The sequence below is a fragment of the Myotis daubentonii genome, chromosome 5 (assembly GCF_963259705.1).
Source record: "Myotis daubentonii chromosome 5, mMyoDau2.1, whole genome shotgun sequence".
NCBI classification, from domain to species: domain Eukaryota; kingdom Metazoa; phylum Chordata; class Mammalia; order Chiroptera; family Vespertilionidae; genus Myotis; species Myotis daubentonii.
In genome coordinates, this window is record NC_081844.1 from 47404416 (window position 1) to 47425952 (window position 21537).

Consider the following 21537-nt stretch of genomic DNA (forward strand, 5'->3'; position numbering starts at 1 on the left):
AAAATATAAATTGCCTGGAATAAAGACTGATGCAGATATAATTTTAATCCAGGTTCCAAGTAATAGAGAAGATTCTATCTTGAATTATTTTAAAGGCATATCTGAGAGTTTAGCAGGACAGGTACTGTTATTAGTGGAAGTGGAGGGAAGTTTTCCATAAGCCAATATTCTTCCCAGTGTGGGTCCTATCTGGGTCGCCATCTGATACCAGTGGTAGTGGAGTTTGCCATGAGGAAAGGAATTTCTTGAGGCTCCCATGGGAGGATGGGGTGTCGTGGAAAGCTTTATTGATGATGTAAGATTAAGGGGGTTCCCCTCTAAGTTCCCATCTTCATCTGTCTAACCATGGAAGAAGTCTAATCTTTTCTTTAGCAGGGCCACAATTAATGTCACTACCCAGAATTTCTGCTCCATATAAAAGTCCAGTCTAGTCCAGTATCTGGCTAGCTTATTTTGTGTTCTCAGCTGCAGTCCATTGTGTGTGGGGTCTGTATGACCATGGCCCATGTGGCTGCTTAAGGCCACATGGCTATGGAGAGAGAGCAGGTGAGCAAGAGAGAGGGAACTCTTTGGGGATTTTAACTTTTCAAGATTTTGTATGCTTTTGATGGGGTCCACGCTCTAGCCAATCCACTGTTTCTCTGGCTAGACTGACATGCAAGTACCTTTCCCATGTCACCCCAACTTCACTGTGCGTGTGCCGGTCTCCCCCTTTGTTGGAACCCTCCCCCAGTGATCTTCAGGGAATGGATCGTTGGTTCCATGACGCAGTAGCTTCCTGGTGAAGCTGCCCAGATGACCATGCTTATAATGACTAGCCATCACTTTGCTCTCTTTTTATTATTTATATTAATGAGTTAATTACAACAATAACAGTACCACTGCTGTGCCCCCTTCTGCCTGGTTTCTTGCATTCCCTGGGAAACGAGGAGAGATGCTGGAAGCAACAACCCCTTCACATTCTCCTGGGTTTGCTGCTCAGGGGCTTAACCTTCCCCACTTATGCCTCACACGTGCTCTTGGCACACAGGTTTTCCAAGGTGTGGCTAAGCACCCAGTAGTGGGTGTGCAAGCTGCTCAGTAGGTCAAAAGAGCATTTAAAAGTACAATAGAATAGAAAATATCAGTGACACATGTGTTTTATAAACTGGTTGTTTCAAGGGAGTGTGAGGCTGCAGTCTAAATGCGTTTCTTTCTTGGGACGGGTATACTAAGTTGGAAAGCCACTGTCTTTCATCACTGATTGAAGGAGTTTCATGTGGGTCTTTTTTTTATCTAAATGACCTCAAGGATTTGTGGAAAGCCAAACAATACTTACAAGAGAAATTACAAAATAGTTTGAGCTAAATGATAATAAAGAGACAATAAATTACAATGCTTAGCATTAGGGCAACTGTACTTAAAGGGTCTTCATAGCATAGACACATTTATTATAATGCAATCAATGAATAAGGGGCCCTTTAAGATAATTAGTTTCTCTCCTTGTCTCCCTTTTAATCTTCTCAGTTTTTCCTTGTCTGCCTTTGTTTCTCCATCTCCATGTCCCCCCACCTCTCCCACCCTCTCAGTTTTCCCTCCCCTTTATAATGCTGCTGAATTCTCTCAGCTTCTCACCTCATTCTCTCCCCCTCTCTTATTCTGTCCCTTCACTTTCTACTTCTGTTTCTATCTTTTCCGTTTCCCTTGGTATCTTCTTTCCCTCTCCCGCGGTGTTTTCTTTTCCTATGTATGCTTTACGCTCTCTGCTTTCCTCACCTCTGAGCTTTTCTCCAATTCTCTACCATTTTGTTCCTCTCCACTCCCCATCTCTTTTCTCTTTCCTTTTTTCTCCTTACCCTCTGTCTATTCTTCTCTTCCTTCCATAGGTCCCCTCTCTGTTCCTCTCCTCACTGTCTCCCCTCTCTAGTGTCCATTCCCTGAGTCCCCTATTTGTCTTATTTCCCTGATCTCTCCTCTCAACCTGTCTGCACCCCTACCTGCTTTGTTCACTTTCTGTCTCTGCTCTCTCTGTTTCACCTATAGTCTCTTTACCCCCCCCCCCCTTTTTGTGTGTTTCTCCCATTTCCTCTATTTTTTCTTAAATTTAACTTGGTATTTTAAATTGTGCTTAACAAAGAAGCACAGAACATAACATTTATCATCTTAACCATTTCTAAGTGTACAGTTTAGTGATGTTAAGTCTATTCGCATGGTTATGCAACTCGCCTTCATTTTGAAAAATTATACTCAGAAGAACAAAGGAATCTACTCTAAAATTAGTAGCTTTGTCAGTCTGGACTCAAAAATTGCCTTAGAGGTCAAGATCCAGGAAGTCTTTACCATTACAGGTATTTTTTAAATGATGCATTATTTTTATGAAGTTTGGCCCTAAAGTAATGGCAGAATCTACACAACATTATTCTCATTACTTAATAGAGTTTAAATTATTATAAATTGTTTTTAATCGCCATCTTTAGTTTTATTTTTTTAAACTTACGACTTAGTTATTAAAATGTTAAATGCTTGAAAAATAATACCATTCTGTGATATTTTTTTATAGCAGATTTCAGATGTGGGAAGCTTATCTTCTGTATTAACACTGAGACTGATTTAACAAAAGTGTCCCATGAGTGCCTGTCACAGCTGCGATGCCCTGCAGCAATGGGCAGTGTAATCACTGGAAAGTGAGAAGAAGCTCAGTATTTGTCCTAGCACCAGACTGCAGTTTGAGTTATTGTTTTGAATTCTCAGTCAGTTGCAAAAGCCTCAAAGATAAAGCTCTATTAGCCTTTCATCTAGCCTTTTTATAGAGAGGACTGTATAATATCATTCCTGCCCTGCCCCTTAAGTTCTTAGGCTCAGTAGCCTCACACGTGGGAACAGTCTCTATAGGAGGTACTTCCCAAGGGTTCCCCAGGGCAAGTGCTGGCCCAGTCTTAACCTATCAATTTCATTAGTTTATCTATCGTGTGCCCTTATCAGTGCCTTCCCTCCTCTCTCTAGATGCAGTCCTTACATGGGTTCTAACTTCCCGAGTTCTTATTTATAACTATTATCTTGTCTCTCCTCTCCTTTGTTTAGAACATTTTTAAGTTTTGATTTATTAGAACATTTTGATTATTCCCATTATGGTTTCTTTTTTTTTTTTAAATATATTTTATTGATTTTTTACAGAGAGGAAGGGAGAGAGATAGAGAGTTAGAAACATCGATGAGAGAGAAACATCGATCAGCTGCCTCCTGCACATCTCCCACTGGGGATATGCCCGCAACCCAGGCACATGCCCTTGACCGAAATCGAACCTGGGACCCTTCAGTCCGCAGGCCGACGCTCCATCCACTGAGCCAAACCGGTTTCGGTGCCATTATGGTTTCTAACTCAGGGTTGGGTCTGTAGAGGTATAAATGAGATAAATCCATGTCAAACACTTGGCACTATGTCTGCACAGTCTGCAAATGTTGGCTTTTTGTTGTAATTTTCATCATTATTATCAAAGTATCAATTATGTAGCTTATCAAATGCAATAATTTTAATAGGCACTTGAACAATACTTTTATTTTTTAATCCTCATCCAAGGATATGTTTTTATTGATTTTAGAGAGGAAGGAAGAGAGTGGGGCGGGGGGCGGGAATCGATCAGTTGCCTCCCATATATGCTCTGACTGGGATTGTAACTGCAATCTAGGTATGTGCCCTCACTGGGAATCAAACCTGCAACCTTTTGGTGTACGGGATGAAGCTCCAACCAATTGAGTCACCTAGCCAGGGCTTAACCAGTATTTTTGATGAAAAGTTTATATTGCTGGGCTTATTGCCACATTTTCCCTTCTTCTAGCTTTAAGCCAAATGTTCATGGTTCATTAGCCAGTTTTTAATCAACTTGTTAGGTTATAACTTATGGGACATATTTTTTCCAGCAGAATTTTCATGTGAAGTAATAGAAATATTCAGCTTCATTCATATTCAGAATCATATTATTTGTGACTAAGTGATTTTCTTCTTGTTAATTAAATTGATTCTACTTGGTGCGTGTGTGTATATTGAGAGAAGTCTGAACAGGCCATTCATTAAGTATTTTGAATTGATTCACTGCACTTCAGTTCAGAGATCCTTGAATTTGGATTTCATTCCAGGCCTATTGTCCAGGGGTTCTTCTTAAAAAGTCTCATCATTCTAGTTTCCAAGATACAGTATTTGACTTCGTCACATATTCAGGGCTCTGACTTTATCCTTCCTTGGGAGGTAGAGTTGGCCAGCCAGTGAGATGGGTAGGCAGACCTATAATGGCTGTATATAGCAGTGCTGACCCTTGGCAACAAGAGCAGCGTGCTGCAGCCATGCCCCGCCTTTTCAGACAGACTCTCCATTATAGACACAAAACTAAAACACGGCATTACTAGGCATTGCTTGTTTTCCTCAATCATTTGTGTGAAGAAGCAATTCTTATTTGGGACTGTAAGTCATCTGTTTTTCTCTTGTAAAAGCCGACATATCCAGGGCACGCTCACCCCTGATTACTTGTATTTTGTCCACTTTGCTCTGCAGGTGATCTCTACGGAGCCATCGGCTCTCCAGTTAGGCTGACGCGCACCGTGGTGGTGGGGAAGCAGAAGGATTTGGTCCAGCGCATACTTTACGTCCTGACCTACTTTCTCCGCTGCTCTGAGCTGCAAGAGAACCATCTGACCTGGAATGGGAATCACGGAGAAGGGGACCAGCTGTTAAATGGGAGCAACATCACAACAGCCTTGGAGAAGGGAGAGGTGGAGGAGTCTGAGTACGTGGTGGTCACGGTGAGAAGTGAGCCTGCTCTCCTGCCCCCCATCCTGCCAGCAACACTGACTGCTGAGGGAAGGAGCCCCGGACCCGAGGGCCTGGCTGGGACCCCAGAGGACAAGGACATCAGAGACCTTTGTACCCAACCTGACACAGAAGGAAACAAGAGTTCTGTGGCCTGCAGCCTGGACTACCAGGACCCAGCCCTGGGCAGCTCCTGGAAACCGCAGGGTGTATTTTGTGGGGAGGAAGAAAGTGAAAAAGAGGCCCCAGGAGATGGCTGTTCCAGGTTCTCCAGCTGGAAAGGTTTGGGGGCAGGATTGAAGGCCAGTGAGGAGTTGAAAAGGGAGATGCCTAAGAAACTACCACACCGGTCAGCGGCCTGGCCTTGCCCGGACAGACCTCCCCGGGAGAAGCCTCCCCTAGAAAAGGTCACTTTCCAGATTGGGAGCTCCATATCTCCAGAGTCTGACTTGGAAAGCCGTGCTCAGAAAATGGAGGAGCGGCTCACGGCCTGTAGGCAACATCCAGAGTTAGCAGGTTGTCCCTTGGTGGAGCCCAGGGTGGCCGCTGACACGGCTCAGGGCCAGCAGGTTTCTAGGTGCTCCTTCCTGCCTGGCTTCCGGCAGAGTGTCTGCTGTCCTCAGAATCCGCCGTCTGAGGGGGATGAGGGTGACTTTGACAGGACTTACGCTGAGGACAGAGGCTTCAGCACTGAGGCTGCAGCAGATGCTGCCGGGCAGCTCAACCCCCCTGCCGACTCATCTGCCCCTGATGCCAGTGCGGCAGGAACTGGGCAGAGGACGCTGGAGAACACGAGAGGGTTGCATTCGAAGGCTGGGGAGGGACCTTTGATAGAGCCTGTGTCTGGCAAGTGTGCACAGCAGGACTCCGGCACCTCCGTGGCTACAGATGTCCCCTGTGGGGATGCCGACGGGACGGCTGATTTCAGGACTGAAGGAGACATTCCCAGAAACGAAAGCTCGGATAGCGCTCTTGGAGACAGTGATGACGAAGCGTGTGCTTCAGCCACACTGGATCTAGGTCACAGCAGCGACCAGGCTGAAGGGTCCTTGGAAGTGGAGCTGCCTCTGCCCAGGTAACGCTGGGCGGCTGGGACGCAAGGGAACTGGGTCCAAACACAGCCATGACCACGTTAGCTGCTGTTGGCTGTCACATATATCAGTTGTTTTTCCCCAAGTGTTAGAAGTTTTATCAAACTGATACAGTTTCCAGCCTGCCCTTTCTCCCGGGATGCCCACGGGCTGAGTGCATCGAGCTCTCTGAGCGAGGAGGCGGGTGGTACCTTTGCCAGGTTTGGGGCATGTTGGGGATCCAGGGGATGTGATGTAGTAGGTGGTGGGGCAGGGCGTGTACTGTTCCATCATCTGGATGGGGCTGCACGGTGGGCAGCAGACACCTTGCTTCGGAGGAGGCGGATTGCACTCACCGGCCACTTCTCTCCTGCCGATCCGAGCAGTGTGAAGCGACTGGGAAACAACACCTCTTCCTAACACTCCCACAGGCCGATGATTTGGTCTGCGATGACTGAAAGCAGTAATTAGAGACTTCTTCTGTTCTGCTGCCCTGTTGTGGGCACCACCCTGTGCAGATGTGTTGAGTTTCTAAAGCCAGACAGCTGGCAGGCTTCCCCCATAGACCTCTTTCTTCACTCCCTTGACACAGATGCCTGGTGGATGTGCCTTGTGAGATACAGGAACAAACTCGTAACCAGCCATCAATATACTGTTTTCTTCCATTAGAAATATACTACCATTAGAAAAAAAAAACAAACAAAAAAACTCTCTTCACTTTTCCAGCCCCTTCCCTTTTCTGGCACCAGTGATCTGCTTACTAGAGGTCTGGCAAAACAGCCCACCCTGAATTTGGCCTGCGTGGCTTGGGTTTTTGTTTCAGTTGTAACACAGAAGGGAGTCCATCTTTAATGGTGTATTCTAACAGACCAATATTGTTTTAGGTCTCAGAGCATCAGCAACCCGAATGTCAGGAACTTTGGCCGCTCCCTTCTGGCGGGTTACTGCCCCACGTACATGCCTGATCTGGTGCTCCACGGGACCAGCAGCGACGAGAGGCTGAGGCAGTGCCTGATGGCTGACCTGGTCCACACGGTTCATGTAAGTGCTTGCAGCTTGGCGCCCTGGCTGCTGACAGTGTGTCCACCAGGGTCCTGCTCAGCCCAGCCCAGCCACAGGTGTTTAGACTGTTTCATACTGAAGAGTGTGCCTTGAAGGATTATTTATAGAGATGTGGGCAGGGTTGGGGAAGCACCAGGGATTAGCAGCAGCTGGGCTGGGAGGACTGGGCCTGGAAGAGTAGGGGAGCGCACAGTGAGAGCAGAGCTAGGACTGGAGTAGGGACTCCCTGGCCGCAGAGGCACTGAGGAGGGTAGGGGCTAATGCCTGACATCTCTCCTCTCCAACTTCTGAGCTCTTCTCGTGCTTCCCAGTGGCTGGGCCCAGCCGATGCAGACATAGGCCTGCGGTCCACAGAGGTCTGCCTACTGGGGCCCACACAGGACAGAGAAGGGCAAAGAGTGCAGCTGGGGGTGTGTGGGGGCTATAGGCCAAGCAAATAGAATAAATAACACTGATGGTGACAATTCTAAGCCATCACGGGGAGGACGAAAGATGTCACATATGGTTTGCTTTTTACCCGATCCATACAAGTTCAAAGTAATTTATTTTAACTGATTTGTCATTGAGTTTACTCTGATGGCCGCATGAGATGACTGTGTAAAGATGAACACGTCTCCCTGGAAAATTGCCCTGTGGCTGCCGTGAAGTGCTTCTCTGCTGTATGCAGCGTGACAGGGACTGAGCAGTGAAGGCAGCTGTGTCAGTCTGATGGCCCTGTTTTTCATTGAGCTGCTATTGGGCAGATGTGCAAAAATAGATGTTTTGCATTGGAAACATACTGTATCTTGTGCAATAGGGACAGTCCTCATTACATTAAGGAAAGTAGAATTTGGCTTGTTGTCTACCTCCTCGCCCAACAAGTATTTTTCTGGGAGGTGAAACAGAGGCACTGCATGTTATCTTTGGCCTTAAGTACCTCCTCTGTGAAGACTAAACATGCATCAGGCTCGGGCTAAGCCGGCTGAAGATTTGTATGAAATGGGAAGAAAAGCTCACTAGTGAAGCAGATGTCCTCCTAACCCCCCTGGATGGGATGGGAGAAGAGACAAGGAAGGGCGACCTGAAGCTGGAAGGCCAGCCCAGGGACGCATTAGACCCCAACATTCCTAACCCTGCCCTGCTTTGTGGTCAGACGCCACCCCTCTCCAGGTGTTCCTGGAACAAAGCTGTATACGGAATCTCAAGTTTTGCTTCCATACTTGTAATGAACACTGCATACTTGTGCATCATTTCACAGGTGCATCCATCAGGGACCTCAGGATAAGAACAACGCTCTCCTTATATGATGCTGTCTTTCTGGGTTGTCCTAAACCGTGTATTCTCAGTGACTTCAGAGTCTCGCATCCATTTGCAGCTGTCTGTGGCGTTAAGGCGGGGAATCACCTCCTTTCTTTTTCTGTCAGCACCTTATGTTTATATCCATATATGCAAAACCTGTGGGGTTTTTCTTTCTGCTCTGCTGGCCGTTTGATTTGTGAGAACACTGGTGTTGCTCAGTGGACCTTTCTTCCATGAAGCCCCAGGTTCCAGTTCTGACAGAAGTGCCAAGAGATCTAGTGTGAACTAATGGGATTGTCTTCAGTGCCCTAGATCTTGCTAGCTGGGAGGTGGTGCCCAGAGGCCCCTGACTCACTCACCAACCACTGTGGAAATATAGTCTAATGATTGATAACGCTCCTTGAAATTACCTGCAAAACCATTCATGACGTTTTTAGTATTCTTTATAGGCTGACAAGTTCTGGTTTTTGTGTATTAGGTTTTCATGGTGACCATCTAGCTCTATAATTTATATATTTGAAAAAATAAAACAACGCTTCCTCTATTTGTACTCTTAAAGATTTTTCAGATATCAGTTCCCCTTCCTTTCAGAAGTAGTACTTTCACACTAGCTTTTCTCGTTTCTTTACGCAATCACCCTGAGATACCGAAAGTTATTAAGCATAATAACCTATATTATGTCAAATTGTGGGTACATCCAAAGTGCAGCCAGTCATGGGTGTTAATGGGCAATTTCAAAGGGCTCATGAAAACATCTTCAGAAGTTTAATGCATTTAGAATGTATCCAATTAGCATTAGTGGATTTCTAATTTCACTTGGCACACTCATCATCATGAATTTTACTTTCGAAGTAGTGTTCCATTTAATCTGCCTCTCAGATTGGGACTCTGGTCTGTGGCAGTGTTTAAATTAAAAAAAAAAAAAAAGCCTTACTATCAAATGCCATTTACAAATATTTGTTGAAAAGTAAATTAAGAGGGTTTTTAAAAACATATTGAATTTACTGCTCCATAAAGCCTAGTAATTATTTAAATTCTTGAGTAGATTGCCAGAGAAAGAAGCAGATTCAAGAACAAGTACATGACCAGAGTTAGAACAGAAATAATCGCTTTTTGGGGAAGAGAAGATTAGGATAAATTGCTTTATCACAGCTTGCTTTCAAAATCTATTTTTGGATGTTATTCATTTTTAATGTTCATGTGAGACTTCATTGGGCACTGCTATTCATAATGTTTTTAGAGGATTTTTTAATAACTGTTTAAACGCCATTGATCTATTTTCTAGATCTAGGCATGATTGGATTATAAAATCTATCTTACATGACTGTGCATTTTTATAACCAGGATGGATTGATTTGGGGAGTTTCTTCCCTCATTGAAGAATTGTATTCTTGGGGTTCCAGTACTAAGCATTTCTCTTTGTATTTTTCCTTACTGTAGTCTCTTATGAAAGAAAGGCATATTAACTTTATTTTATGTATTTCCATTTTTATTACTGGCTTTCACATGTTAAAATGTGGTCTTTAAATATTTAAACACATGTTCTTGTTTAATCCATATACTACCTTTTTTCTGTCATTTGAACTGTTTCTCTGCCTCCTAACATATAGATTGTACAGCTGCCTTAAATTAGGCTAAAGTAATATTTAGTTTCCTTTTTCTGTGCTACATCTAAATGTGCATTCTTTCCTCTTGTTTTCCTTCTGACTTTAAATGGTAAAGTGGGCGAGAGGAGAGAAGGGGGAGAGTCAGCTGTACTCTGTACCTGTACCTCAGGTAGCTTTTCCTCTCTTGCTTTTTTTTCCTGTATGTTTGTCTGCCTGAGAATACTGCTGGCAGGGCAGTATCAGGGGCATTAAGTTATGGGGCAGGGGAGAGTGTGGAGGAGCACTGACCTACCGCTGATGGCTTAGGTTCCAGTCTCAGGATTACCACTCATTCGCTGGGAGTAGAGTAAATCAGTTGGCATTGCTAAGCCTCAGAAAAATGTATTTAGAGGAACAGATGAAATATAACCCAGTGGTTAGGAGTTTGGCTTCAGTAGACAGAGAAACCTGAGTTTGAATCATGGCTCAACCTTTCATGGCTTTGTGGCCTTGAGCAAGGTTATTTGATTTTCTAAGCATCAGTTTTATCTTCCATAAAGTGAACAGTATTTATAGGTCTGTTTTGAAGACTGTAAGAGAATGCCTATCAAGTGTTTAGCACAGTGCCTGGCACATTACTAAATGCCAATAAATGTTAGCTATTAAGATAATATATGTGAAAGTCCCTTGTAAATGAGTTTCCCAGGAAACTCCTGTTGGAGAAGACGGACAGAACCCAAGCACATGCTCGTTCAGTGCTAGAAGTGTCCACGCTCCCTTTGCCTGTGACATGACAAGGAACATGCCAGGTGGCTCGCTGCAGAGTAGGGTTGTCTAGATCAAAATTAGCATCACATTTAACGCTTAAAAAAAACCAAAAACTATGTTCCAGGCTTCAGGCATCTTATAGAACACACTGTAAAGCAAAGTCACAGTTGGCTATAGCAGCCTCTTTCATTTGATTTTAAGAGTAGCAACAGATTGACTCCAGAAATATCATGCGGAAATCAGTAGCACAGATAAGCAGCTTTGCTGTAAGCTTGGCTGTAAGCTTGGCTGTGATATATGCTCATGAATACCTAATTAAGCCACGCAGTGGAATCAGCCAGGAAGACTACAAAAGAACAGCAAGTCACGTCAAGTTATAAGTCATTAAGTAAGTAACACAGAGAACACTAAGTGTCCCAAGTCAACAGTAGCCTTAAAATCAATAGCAGTGCAAAGGCAACATCTATGTAGCACACACCTGCTATTGTAGAACATCTCTTATTGCTTTCGTTTCCCGGTGTTGGATAGTGAGCTTGATAATGCCTTAGGCCTATAGCACTGTCTTACTATTTAGTGAAATCTGTGTGTGTGTATGCACATGTATGCGTATTTATACACATGTATTCAGGGACACACATGGTCACACGTGTGTAAGCATGCACACTGGGTTATAATGTTAAAATGTATTTCTTATTGTGATTTAAAAAGTATTTGAAAAAGATATTGATCTCTGAATATGGCCAACTCCAATCTGACATGTTTGTGATTCTCTCATTGTAACTGCTGTCTTATTTAAGTTCCCCTTAACCTTCCCAACTAGTGGTCCTAGTGCCAGTGTTCCCCCTTCCAATCATACTGCATGGTGCCATGGTGCCACAAGAGGGCTCTTTCTAATGATCACTTACTCTTCTGCTCTGATAGTTTCCCCCTTTTTTAAAGAGTAAAATGTAAACTCCTTGGCTGGATTGGTCTCTTTATGTCCTTCAAATACACACACACACACACACACGTGCGCGCGCCCGCCTACACTACACACCTCCATCTTCTCTTTGCTCCAGTCACGCTGTTTGCCATCCTGTAGTGGCCCATCCACCTCCCACTTGTGCACCTTTCCTTCCTTTGCATAAGGCCCTTTTGAACAAATTTCTGTTCATTTTTGGAGACCCAGTTCACATGTTGCCTCTTCTTTGAAACCATCCTAGGCACCCCTAGGTAGAACTCAACTACTCTCCCCCCTCCAGGCTCCTTAGCACATTGCTCTGTGCCTTTGTTTTCTGTCCCACTATGGTTGCAGGCACCTGGAAACTGGGAGCGGGCAGGGGAGGCAGGGACTTAACTTTCGTTCCTACCTCAGCACCTCGCCTGGTGCCTGGAAAGTGATGTGGCTGTTTCCCATAGAACGTGTGTTTATTACTATGGATAAAGTTATGCCGATTAGTGTCTCTTTCTTCTGAAGTAAAGAGAAATAGCAGTCTTTCTTTAAAAAATAAAGGAATAGAATAATGTGTTTAGACATGATGCCAGTGGCTTTTTGTGTCCATTTTCTTTACCTAAAAGATAGTGAAACACTTATAATGGGTCTCTTGGCTTCATTTCTCTTGCATTTTGTAAATATTAGATCATGGCTAATTTTGATGTTTTCCCAAATTTTTGCACCGTGTACAAAATATTTGGACATCGATGCTGTTCTCTTCAAAAAAGCTACCAACCTTCTCAGGTTTTATTTTGGAGTCGTGCACATCCTCCCATAATTTTATCCTGATGATCTTTTTCCACTTGGAGCACCTTTCCTTTCCTCAGCAAGTGACTGCCTGACAGGGCAGCCGTCCCCAAAGTTGCACACTGCATTGGCAAAGCCACAGGCTGACTTCGGAGGTCAGTCCAGTGAGCCTGATGACCACAGTCACAGACGCAGGTCAGATGTTTCCTTCGTGCACCCCCCCACCCCACCCCACCCCACCCCACTGCCTCACTTGACTCTTCTCTCTGCCCCGGGGTCCTGGCATCATGATGTCTTTGGTGTCCCAGAGGCCTCATGTTGATGTACCTACCAGGATCCCTCAGCGATAATGTCCCATCGTCCAGAATGATCAGTTTTCTCTTCTCCTCCACTTTATTACAACTCTTAAGCCTTTAATGGCTGACGTTGAGCCTGCTTCTAAGAGAAACTTGTTATAAACAAATGTTTACAGAATTATGGTAAGATGAATAAATATCTTCAGTATTTTCTTATGTTAGCAGCCTTTTTGATGAATAGAAATCTCTGATGGCGGTGTTTCAGGTGGCCTGGCCAACTTGCTTGGCCAGCAGTGGGGCAGGGAGGCTGGAGATGGCTTTGAGGGACGAGAAGGTTTATTTTTCTATTAGAAAATACTGAGTCCTTTTATGTACTGTGGGCTGTGTTTACAGCCACAGTCGGGATACGAGGTGGGAGGATTCCAGGAACACGTCAGGATACAGATGGTATGCCTCCCCTCTAAAACTGTAAAAATAATGGATAAAATACTACCATCCCCACCCAGCCCCTTGTTATAAAACCTATATGCATGAGGGAAAAAAAGGGGGAGAATCTTTTCTGTGCCAGAAACACATAGAAATCAAAGCCAGGACAGTAAGTTTGGGCTGATGCAACAGCTGCCTTCTGGCGTCTCATACTGGATACAGCTCCTAGGAATCAGGTCTGGAGTTTATAAGATCCACTCAGGATGGGAGATGTCATCTCACACCTGGAATTGAGCCTTTTACCAAAAACCTGGAGCTTTAAAGAGGGGACTAGAGAACTCCAACCATAAACAGTGAAGCAGCAAAGGCACACATTGGAAAGTTGGGTGGGGAAAAATAAAGTCGCCCATGGCAAATCAAACTCCAGGCCTGTGAATGAGTGGGTTTGGGGTTCAGATTTATTTTACCCAAGTGACTGGGGAATCCCTGCCCAAGAAATAAACATCAAACCCCTGGGACTGGTAGAAGGAAGCACACTCACACTTACCAGCCACGGGCTATAAGACACGTGGCTGCTTTTCCACTTCTCCACCTTATTGCAGCTCTTAAGTCGTTAGTGACTGACACTGAACCTGTTTCCAAGAGACACATCTAGCACATAAAACAAAACGAAGAACTCCCACCAAGATCAGCTCGTGTTCAGAAATCACAAACCATGTCTGAGGACACCAGGATAAGAGAGAGTGAGTCAATACAACCAGGAGAATTAACACGCCTAGAACAATCCGAAATAACATTTAAGTAATTATGTTTAAAATGGTTACAGATTGAAAGGAGGAATTGGAACAGCTTTAATTTTAATTTTTTAAAATCTTCATTGCTGGTAATATTACATATGTTCCCCTTTCTCCCCCATGGACCTCTTCTAGCCTGCCTCTGCACTGGAACAGTTTTTAAAAGGTCATATGATGTAGTAAACTATCATAGATTTGTAAAAGAACTAAAAAGAGCTTCTAAAATTGAAAAATGTGGTAATCAAAACTAAAACTCAAGGGTTAGAGAGCAGAGTAGATTAAATGCAGCTAGAGAGAATTAGAATTTGTGAAATGGAGGCCACATATCAAACCAACTCTTTAATTGTAGCTCTGAAACGAAAAACAACAACAACAAAAAAACCCCCAAAAAACATGGAAAAGCAAGTAGGAGACATAGAGGCTAGAATAAGGTGTTAAACTTGCCAGTATATTACTTCATATAGAATGATTAAGAAATTGACACTCAAATGATGGCCAAGAATCTTGTGTTATTATCCAGAATATTCCAGAGAAAAAGAAAAGGGGTAGGGAGGTACGTCCAACGATCTGAGACCTAAATCACCTGCTGGCTTTGTGTTTGCAAGAGGCTGTCCAGTGGCTCGACCCTAGCAGTTAAATGTGCATGCACTATTGTGACTAGTGGGCAGATTTCAGAGCTGGTTTTGTGAACGGAAGTCTGTCTGCACTCCTGTTGTCTGTAAGATACGCGGGCTGGACATCTTTGAGGATTAACAAAGGGTCAGTTTAGAGTATGTTATTGGGCAGTGCCAGCTGTGTAAAGATGGGGACGTTTCTTAGCAAAGTCATTATAGAGACTTTCAATCTTATCTTCTGAGGGATTTACACCATAATAAGGTTTTAGGATTTCAAAGTCCGGGCCTTGGCAGGCTCTTCCAGCTAAAAGTTGGAAACACTTGAATGAGTTCCTAGATTCTATTTCTGACACACCAAGATACTTCGTAAGCGCATATGTGTTTTGTCCTCAGTGTTCCTGTCTGTGGAGCAGGACTGTGTTCCTGGCCATCCCACAGGGAAAAGGCATGATGAAGTAATAAGTAGTTATAGGGAGCATGTATGTGGGAATGGTGCTTTCTGATCTTTAAGTTAAAAATAGGTAATTATGTGAAATGTTAGTCATTTAAATGATGTGGTACGCGGAAAATAAATATATTAATAATTGTGTGATGACTTAATAGAACTGTATTGAATCCAAAAGTAAAGAAATCTGAGTTGAGAATTGTTCAATGGAGCCAGCATATATTAGATATTTAGCACATGCCTAGTAATTTGTTAGGCTTATTTCACAGGCTAAAGAACAGAAATAAAATGGGATTTCTCTCCTTGGGTTACTTATGAAATTACCGAGTAGACAAACAGATGTGAGATCCAGAACAAGTTAAGACAGTGGGATTAAACACCAAAATGTAGATGTTTCAGAAGTTAAAGGAAGAGCAGAGGATGTGGGGGTGGGGGATGGGTGGAGATGGGACCCAAACTGGGTCCTGGAAGGATTAGACATTTCAAAAGTAGCAGGGAAGACATTCTGGGCACAGCCTGAGGTGAGAGGCAGGGGTCCTCCCTGCCCGGAGAAGGTGTTTTCTTCTCGAGCCTGGGAGGTAAATATGTAAAGGTGAAGGTGGGCCCAGACTGGAGAGCTTTAGGTATGGATAAAGAGACACTTGAACTTAAGTGTTTGTGTGATATGTACTGGAGTAAGTTTTTGAGTTGGTGAGGGAAATGACAATGTGGTATTTTAAGAAGTTTGAAGGTTTAGTGGACACGATTAATATAGAGAGGGAGTGGTATAAGAAAGCTCATCAAACATACCTAATAAGCATTAGGCACGTAGCTACATGTTTCATACATATGTATCTCACAGAAAGCCTCTGCAAATTAAACCTCATGGAAACTGTGAATCACGTACTATCACATTATACAGATGTAGAAACCGAGGCCCAGATTGAGTTGCTAACATCCCACAGCTAGTAAGTGACAGCATACAAGCCCAGTCCGATCTGACTTCAGAGCCTTTGCTGTTATCTTACTGCCTTTTGTTGAAATGTCAGAACCACAGCTCTTCTGATCACCCAGGCATTACCTGTAGACCTGGCGTGTTCCTGGAAGTTTGAGGCAGGCGGAAGGCATGTGCACGGCAGCCAGAACAGCGTGGTTTGTGCCCTCAGAAATCTGATCCAGAACCTTGGGCGTCGGAGTGTCCCAGGCACCAACACTCCCAGGACACAGACCCATAAAGCCTTAGTGCCTGTGAATTAGCCAGACTTGTTCTGTTAATTCCATAAGATATAATAAGCAAAAAGTACTTGAGAAACCTTTTAAGATCTATAACAGCATTTCATTTGTTCATTTATCTTGAGAAATCTGAACAGGGATGTAGTTTGGATAAATTAGATATTGACTAGGTAGAGCTAAATAAATGATTGTTTCTAATTCTCATCAAGTAGAGCAAGGCAGAAATAATGGCATATTGTCGCTACTTGGTTCCTCTGGTGGAGACTGGCCATCCACCCTAACGACCACCTGCAGTTCTTTTATTTTTGATATATTTTTATTGATTTCAGAGAGGGAGCGAGAGAACCATCAATGATGAGAGAGAATCATTGATCAGCTGCCTCCTGCACACTCCACACTGGGGATCGAGCCCGCAACCCTGGCATGTGCCCTGACTGAGAATCGAACCGTGACCTCCTGGTTCATAGGTCACCGCTCAACCACTGAGCCATGTTGCCGGGCCACCTGCAGCTCTTTACTGATCTCCAGTGTTCATTCGTCCTCCAATCTCCATCAGAAGTTTCTGAGTTGCCGGATTACGTTTCTGGGGGAGGCATGGAAAACGCTGGCAGTGCTTTGTCTGGAAGAGGTGGCAAGAAGCATTAGGGGCTGTTGAGGGTTGGTAGCTCTGGGGTGCTACCTGGGTTAGTGGGCTGTGGACACTTGGAAGTCTCAGATTGTGGAGGAAGTAGAAACATACTGCAGACTCATTCTGATAAGAGAATTTAACAAACTCTGTGGGCAAGAAACGAACTTTAAAATTGATTCTCTTCAGGCTTGAGAGAAAAAGGGAAAATTAATATATGTGTCTATAAGGTTGGTTAAGCTTTCAACCAAACAAGCATTTTAAGTGGAAATGACTGTTTTTAATGTTAATATTTTCTTCAGATTTTCATTCAAAACTCAAATGTCAGAGGTTCTGTTTAATCTGAGACAGAAATGTTTGGGAAGAGAACTTTGGTGGGGAGGGGGGGTGTTTAATATTAGGAAGAGGATTCTTACTAAGTAATCTTGCTTGCCAAGCTGATATTTATATTGTGTCTCCTTTTACAGAAGAGCCATAGGAAGCCAGACTCCTTTGGTTCATGTGTCAGTGTTGGGATGCAGCCAAGCCTCACCTGCTATTTCTTTTTTTCTAGTCCCCTCGCCTAAGCTCAAAACCCTAAGAATAGCAGATGGTTGAGTCAGGCATTTCACAGATGTTGGAATCATTCCATCTTACGTTTTATAGCATTTCTTTAAAGTACTGCTCCATGTATGTTATGGCTGAGAAATGTGTGTGTTTGTACCCTGATGTGCACGTGAATGTGATAAAATGTCAACTTAAAAAATTGTCCTAGCCCTGGCCGGGCGGTTCAGTTGGTTGGAGTGTCATCCCATATACCAAAAGGTTGTGGGTTTGATTCCCGGTCAGGGCACATACCTGTATTGCAGGTTGCAGTCGGGGCACGTATGGGAGGCAACTGATTGATGTTTCTCTCTCATATCAATGTTTCTCTCTCATATCAATGTTTCTCCCTCCCTCCCTCCCTCCCTCTACCTCCCTTTCCCTCTCCCTCTCCCTTCCTGCCTATCTCTCTAAAATAATCAATAAACATATCCTCAGGTGAGGATAAAAAAAATCCCTAACAGGTTTCATTATTAATTGCTTCTAAAATTGAGATAAGGCTAATAAGAAAAAGTATTATAAATATACTACATGTAATTCAGTATTTCCTTTGTTTATTTGTGGTTGTCTATAAGCCTTAAAAGTAGAGCCTTTCCTAACAGGAACTTTAGTCAACACCGGGGCATAGGGTGTGTGCGGGTGTGCGTTTCTGTGATAAATCCAACCAGGGCCTTCTGGGTCTTAGAGTTCTTTAAATTCTAAAACTGATTTCCAGCCAGTGTGCCGCAAGGATTTTTAAAACATGCAGTATCTTACTAGTCAAGGGCACAACCTCTTTTCCCTTGATTGTCAAATTAAAAAATGATATCAGCTAACACAACATCCAGTGTGAATAAATCAAAATTATATCTATTTTTTTATCAGATCAACAAAAAAATATATTTTTGGTGTGCTGCAGAATTTTAGTAATTAGTTTATGTGCATCATGAGATTAAAAAGGTTGAAAATCACTCTTCTAAAATCTCAGAGATTAACTAATAAGCTCTTTAATGAGGTTGGGTTTCCTTTGGAAAGATATATCTCAGAAACTTCCAGAATCACTGGAACTTGAGCTTTAACTCTGTCCCCAGTAGAAGTTTAGACCATATTACCTATGGGCAACTGCTCGCCCTGGTGCCCCTTAAATGTAACTAAAGTTGTTGCTGATAATATTTTTCTCTTTCTCCAGCATTCATTTATTCTTTCCTCGACTATATTTCCCTCCCATTTCCATCTGCCTTTAAAAAGTGTTCTTTTTTCAGTAAATGGGTAGCTACTGGATGATATAGTTAGATGGAGGCAATTGGGTTGCCCTGTGGAAATATTCAGGGGATTGTGTGTTAGTTATTTAGTGGCCTAGGAAGGTGCAATTCTTTGAATTTTTTTAAAGTAATTTTCTAAAAACATTTAGCTGGTTCTTTTCTGTCCCTTGAGCCTGCATACATAAAATCAGCAGTACCTTGTGTTAGGGAATGGAGCATGCTCATCAACTCTGCCATTTGCTTGTGCTTAACTTGTTTCATATTACTTTAGTAACATTTTTCAAATACCAGATTTTATGCCAGGGGCTAAGATTACAGGGAACAAAGATTCAGCTCTCGGTTTTAAGGAATGGGCTCCCAAATTTCTGTCATTTATCCCAGCCCGTGGACCCATTCATCTTTCTTCGTTCCCCAGTTTTCCACCTCAGATGCTGCCTCTTTGCTCCAGTGATTTAAAAACGACTCATGCTCATTTTTCACGTTTGATTGTTTTTTACATTCTCTAGCCCATTTAGTTCCTCCTTTTAAAATAATTGAGCCAGTTCTCCGTCCCCTTTCGTTATCATGTGTGAATCCGCAACCATCTGAAGTAACTCATGCTTGGAGAATCTCCCATCCATCACCTCCCAGGGAGCCTCATTGCTCCTATTCTGGCAGTTTATGGCTTAAAACAAAGCTCTTTGTGTTGTTGGTGGTGGTGGTGGTGGTACCATGTAAGTTACAGTCTATGTACTTTCCTTGGATTGACACTCACTTTCCTTCCCTACTACCGTGGTGGGGAATCACTTAGGGAAATGATTTGAATTAGGAACCGGACTCAAATATCTACTGCAGATAATTAATCCATAAAAAAGCTAAACTCATAATATGTGTGTGTGTGTGTGTGTGTGTGTGTGTATAGGCATATGGTCAGTAATGATTATATATACTCTCAGAAGATAAGTCCCTTGAAGGAAAGGTTCATATTATAGATCTGTTCTGTGCTATACCCAGCACACAGTGAATTTCTGATAAATGCAAAGCATTAAAGAGGATTGGGCTCAAAATACAAATGTTTTTCATTTCTTTTTTTAAATCTTTATTGTTGTAAGTATTACATATGTACCCTGTTTTCCCCCATTAACCTCTTCTAGGCTGCCCCTGCCCCCTGCCCCAGGCCTTCACCACCCTATTATCTGTGTCCATGTTTAATTTCTTTATTTCCATTTTTTTTTGTTCATAAAGACCAGGTACATCAATGACAAGTCATTGTCATCTTGCTGTGAATTAATGACACATTGATTGAGCAAGAAGTTCCAGGAATTTGTAAAGGGAAGTCACTGAGGCTTTCTGTTTTGGAGAATGTGTATATGTATGTGTCATAAGAGTAGGGGTGAGGGGCCACAAAACCCTTAGGTAAGAGTGGGAATGCAGGGTCATGTGTGAGAAAACTTTTCCACCGTTTGATTAACAAGTCTAGAAAATGAGAACCATTTTTAGAAAACTGGGATTCATTAATTCAGGAATCTGCTTTGTCAAATTCTTCATTTCTCATGTTTGAGATTATTTGAACATACACTTACTAGTAAATAAATGTTGGACCATTAAACTTTGCCTGATTTGTTACTATTTCAATAAGAAAATATTCTGGAGAACCAAGATGGCGGCATAGGTTAAAGCCGGAGTTTGCTGCTTTGAACAACTACTTCAAAAGTGAAACCAAAAAACGGAAGGGACATCACCCAGAACCACAGGAACGCTGGCTGAGTGGAAGTCCTACAACTAGGAGGAAAGAGAAAAGCACACGGACACTCAGAGGAGGCGCAGTGCTGAAGTCAAATTCTGAGGTGCGGAGTGCGCGGAGCGGGCTGGCGGCGGAGGGCGCGGTTGGCGTTTTCAATCTGGAGGGAGTCGCAGACTCTGAGCACCGGATCCGGGCGAGTCTTTGGGGACCCAGACTCAGACGGGAGAGGCGGGACTGTCTGGCTTCGGTCAGAGCGAGTGCAGCTTTCTCTCCGAGCTTTGCAGCGGGTGCTGGGACTCAGAGAGGCAGAGCCCCTGGGGACAGGACTGAGAGCCGCCATAACTGCTCTCTCCAGCCCACCCTGTTGATCCTGTGCGACCCGCCCTGCCCAAGCCCTGCACACAGGCATTTGCCGGATAGCCTCAGGCAAAGGCTAGATTAGCACCTCCCTAGAGGACAGAAGTTCTCTCACTGCTGACACAGCTGATTCTCATAGCCACTTGGCCTGGAGGTCAAACCCTCCCTGGAATTAGCTACAACAATCAAGATTTAACTATAAGACTGCGAACAAAGACCACTAGGGGGTGCACCAAGGAAGCATAACAAAATGCGGAGACAAAGAAACAGGACAAAATTGTCAAAGGAAGATATAGAGTTCAGAACCACACTTTTAAGGTCTCTCAAGAACTGTTTAGAAGCCGCCGATAAACTTAATGAGCTCTACACGAAAACTAATAAGACCCTCGATCTTATATTGGGGAACCAACTAGAAATTAAGCATACACGGACTGAAATAACGAATATTATACAGACGCCCGACAGCAGACCAGAGGAGCGCAAGAATCAAGTCAATGATTTGAAATGCGAGGAAGCAAAAAACATCCAACCGGAAAAGCAAAATGAAAAAAGAATCCAAAAATGCGAGGATAGTGTAAGGAGCCTCTGGGACAGCCTCAAGCGTACCAACATCAGAATTATAGGGGTGCCAGAAGATGAGAGAGAGCAAGATATTGAAAACCTATTTGAAGAAATAATGACAGAAAACTTCCCCCACCTGGTGAAAGAAATGGACTTACAGGTCCAAGAAGTGCGGAGAACCCCAAACAAAAGGAATCCAAAGAGGACCACACCAAGACACATCATAATTAAAATGCCAAGAGCAAAAGACAAAGAGAGAATCTTAAAAATAGCAAGAGAAAGAAACTCAGTTACCTACAAGGGAGTACCCATTCGACTGTCAGCTGATTTCTCAACAGAAACTTTGCAGGCCAGAAGGGAATGGCAAGAAATATTCAAAGTGATGAATACCAAGAACC

General features: G+C 43.4%; 1 protein-coding gene across 10 annotated transcripts in view; it reads left to right on the forward strand.

The window, feature by feature from the left end:
• Positions 1 to 21537, forward strand: part of FNIP2 (folliculin interacting protein 2) — a 133590-nt gene that overhangs the window by 99583 nt on the left and 12470 nt on the right. For 9 of the 10 annotated variants that reach the window (XM_059697732.1, XM_059697734.1, XM_059697727.1 and 6 more), the window contains 2 exons: positions 4525 to 5854; positions 6734 to 6890. In XM_059697732.1, coding sequence (XP_059553715.1) covers positions 4525 to 5854; positions 6734 to 6890 — 1487 coding nt within the window. The remainder of the gene's footprint in view (positions 1 to 4524; positions 5855 to 6733; positions 6891 to 21537) is intronic. The other variant, XM_059697737.1, reaches the window with a different exon arrangement.